Source organism: Antrostomus carolinensis, unplaced genomic scaffold (genome assembly GCF_000700745.2).
Source record: "Antrostomus carolinensis isolate BGI_N321 unplaced genomic scaffold, ASM70074v2 scaffold9121, whole genome shotgun sequence".
Lineage (NCBI taxonomy): Eukaryota > Metazoa > Chordata > Aves > Caprimulgiformes > Caprimulgidae > Antrostomus > Antrostomus carolinensis.
In genome coordinates, this window is record NW_010292163.1 from 6,024 (window position 1) to 9,772 (window position 3,749).

The following is a 3,749-nucleotide window of genomic DNA, read 5'->3' on the forward strand; positions in this document are numbered from 1 at the left end:
CATAGATCATGCTGAAAGATCTGAACATAGTAAGTTTGGGGATTCTAGCACACACACTAAAAGATCATACTCTTAACACTCCTTCACATCCTACATGTAGTGCCTTGCACCCCTCATCTCTGTCCTCTTTATCCTATCAAAACAGTATCTCCATGCATTCTTCCATGCTCCCTGGAAAATATTCTGAACTTTTTGGCTTAGACATTCCTCAAAAAATATTTACATTTCTTAAGAACTGCAAGATGTAAAGGATACAATAAGTTTCCTCAGTTAAAAGACACATATTAACACACATACAAATTTGTAAGGGAAGTGTATTTTTAGTTGTCTCTATGTGTTCTTTTCCTTCTGCAACCTTTTTTTGTTTTGATCTTGTATATCAGAATCATAGCATTATTTACCTGATTACTTTTGAAAGAAACTTGGTACTGTGACCGGGGAGTTACCCTTTTTTGTGAAGTATTTAATTAGTCTGTAAGTGGAACAGAAATTGTAGGACAGACTGCATACTATCTCACAGCACTATCTAGACTATGAATATTCATTATCTAAGAATTTGAAAAATGCAAACACAGAACTGTTTAAAAGTAGGCAGCTATCAGTGTGGGAAAAACCTGATTTTTTTTTCTTACGTTGCAGTAAGTATGTATTTATTGTACCTTAGGTAGAATATATTAGATTTTGCAAAACACACATAAAATTGATTCCAAGTTTCTAAACAGTAACTGCTACCAAAGTTGTTGTGGCTTAAAACTGCTACATTCAAGATTAAAAGAAAACAGTTAATAACATAGAAGGCCCAAAACGTTTATTCTTACGAATTTTGCAAGTGAATTGCTAAAGTCTTCTTTATAAGCAGTACACATGGTGAAATAACCATTCTTGTATCAGCATCTACCTTCCATCTCTCTGTACCACTGATTACTAAAACATTTAAACAAACAACAGTAAAACAAACAAACTCCAAATAAATAAATAAAATAATAAACCCCCACTTACTTTCAGTTTTCCCGCTGAAAGTCATGCTGCATTCCAATTCCTCTAGTATGCTGTATTCTACCCTGAAATCACTCTTCCTATTGTAAAGATGCCCATTTTTGTCTTTTTCTGTATTCGCAAGCCTGTAAAAAAAAGTTGCCACACGGAGTAAGACATGAATACTTAGCAAAGCCCCAATATTTTCCAAGGTTAGTATCCAGCTAAGGCTTTGTGAAAAGAACTGTCTTAGATTTTATACAAATCCATGGTTTGTTCCTGTGGCTGTTTTCAAGGAAAATCTCTCTGCAAATGTAAGACTACATGATAAAGTAACCCTAGAACTTGAACAAGAGAAAGAAGCTAACAAGGAAATTACCTCACAGACAGGCAGTAGTTCACACACGGAAAAGGCCTGAAATTTTATCTGTATGCTCACTATCAGGGAGCCTTACAAGAATTTTCATTGGAAAGCACAGGGACCGAGCCAGGCTGTATTCATATAATTACACACATAGACAGAGCCCCAGCACAGACAAAACAAGTACATTTCCTCAATCCTACTACTACACTAGTAGTAGCACTGCTGCAACTGAAGATTCAAATTCAGTAGCATTTAAATAACTTAAGATACTAAAGCTGCTACCTTACTTACTATGTTTTACATACAGTCCACAGTGCTATAGGTGACCTTTGCTTTCTTACTAGGGTCAGAAGTTTTAAAGGACAACTCAGACTGGGATGTGCTCTGCCTTACTACAACCAGGCAGCACACTAAGGTTTGACCTACAGAACAGATGATGCAAAAGGATTGCAGATACTGCAGCCCTGAGCACATCTGTGAAGTCTGGTGCCACCACATCAGAGATCAGGACAGCAGGACACTGGTGCCACACAGTAGACAGACATCTGGTAGGATTCCTAATGCTAAGCAACTCTACCGACAGCCCAAGAAACCCTGTCTCTCAGTAGCAGCTTGGTTCTTCAGCAGACTATTGCTGTTACATGGTTCAAACACTTACACGGTGCAGTTTAAGGCTGACAGTTTAAATGATTTGCAGTCCACTGGAATCCACAGACCAGACCCAAGTACCACATCTCTCCACATGGTGCACTAGAAGCCTCCAGAGCACAACTACAGAAGGGCAATGTGCTGCAGTTAAATGGCATACCATGTCTGAAACTGCCTGGGAACATTTAACATTACCCAGCAGTCAATTTTTGATCCATAACCCAGGATCCAGAAGAACCAAGGAAGGGCCAGTTCAGTCAGACAACATAAAACACTGCTATGAGACTTAAGTGTCACTGTTCATTCAGGATGCAGAACTACAAACCCCTCCTTCAGCTAGGTGGCTGTATCAGCTCTTCCTCATAAAGCTCACCTGTGCAAGAAGAAACCTCCCCATTCTTTCAGCTGCCAGCATAGTTGTTACTGCACTTCTACAACACATCTGTGCTACTACAGCACACCCATGGGACATGGGGAAACAGATTTAAATAACTTCTGTGAGCTGTCTTGAATCCCCATTTTCCAAAGCAGTGGTCTAGATATTCTAGATAAAATGCTTTCAGTCTTCTGAGGAAGCTGCTGCAATGCTGCTGCAATTCCCCTTCTGTTGGTAGGTCTCAAGGGCTTTAGGTCCTTAGAAGGCTAAGCACAGCTGAGTAGGAAAATTGAGAAGCCTCAACACACTTTGTCTTTTATGCATCTAGTGCAGCAATAGCTTGCTAAATCTGATGACTGGTAGGTGGAACAACAAAGCATTCTGGAGCTCACAAGCCTACCCTGAACTACTCTAACAATCACAATAATCTGCCTGAGCTCCTAAAAAGGAAATCTTGGCCTAAAAGTTTCATTACCACAAATTCTTATCTTGAACCCTGACTTATGTTACCTCCAGAGAGCATGAAAATATACGTATGATAAAGTGTGTAACTTACTGGGTTTTTAGCTTTTCTGCAGTTCTTATGAATTCAACTTTCTTAGCTTGTTCAGCTTTCATCTTCCAGTTCTGAAATTGTCGACCAGCACCTGCAGTGCTGGAATGGCTGTCATTCTGTACGTAACAAAATTAAATTTCACTTTAAAAACCCAGTATTTATTTTTTAAATACTCATTGGTTATTTTTAAGTAGACACCACCACAGTGGAGGGTAACAGCATTACTTCAGTTTTATACTGGCACAGTTCAAATAATTTTAAGTCACACAGGTATAAAAAATAGAGTGCAGACTGATGGCAGGCTGATGACTGAATATAAACATGCATTCCTCAACAGAAAAATGGCAAGTCTGCAACATCACCTGGCTTTAACAGGCTGCTCACCACACTGCAATGCTAAACCAAGGCAGCTGCCTTGCCTCTCACGGCAGTCAGTCAGTCTCTGGCGAGTCAGAGTAACTACCTACCTAACTAGAAGCATGTTATCCACACTAGGCAGACTGCCCCTACTAGTTTTAACTTCTGAAATCTGATTAATAGCGTTTGCAAATTGCCACCTCTTATTCTGAGCAACCCTGAACACCCTTAACGTAACCACTGCTGGGAATGCAGGTGATGAAACCGCCTGCTCGGGTCGGGATGCTGCCATGCTGGGGCCAGCCCGGCCCGCCCGCACTGCTTCCTACACCTTCAGCGTTCATCCCTACACCTCGTACGAGGCTGGAGCTCCTCAGCGGCTGCCTCCCGGCGGGCCCGCGAAGAGAGGTTCCCCATGGCCGGCGGGGAAGGCGGGATCCCCACCCGCGGCCTTTACCTGTTGCTGCCCGGTG

The 3,749-nt window shown here is 41.3% G+C and overlaps 1 protein-coding gene across 1 annotated transcript in view; it reads right to left on the bottom strand.

Annotated features, from left to right (window-relative positions):
• The window catches only part of LOC104531843 (coiled-coil domain-containing protein 112), a gene marked incomplete at its 3' end in the record, with an annotated part of 9,505 nt that extends 5,937 nt beyond the window's left edge, over positions 1-3,568 (bottom strand). Inside the window, 3 exon segments of the mRNA XM_029087189.1 lie at positions 1,000-1,121; positions 2,920-3,035; positions 3,392-3,568. Of these exon segments, the coding sequence (XP_028943022.1) occupies positions 1,000-1,121; positions 2,920-3,035; positions 3,392-3,568 (415 nt within the window).
• Positions 3,569-3,749: the final 181 nt, after the last annotated feature.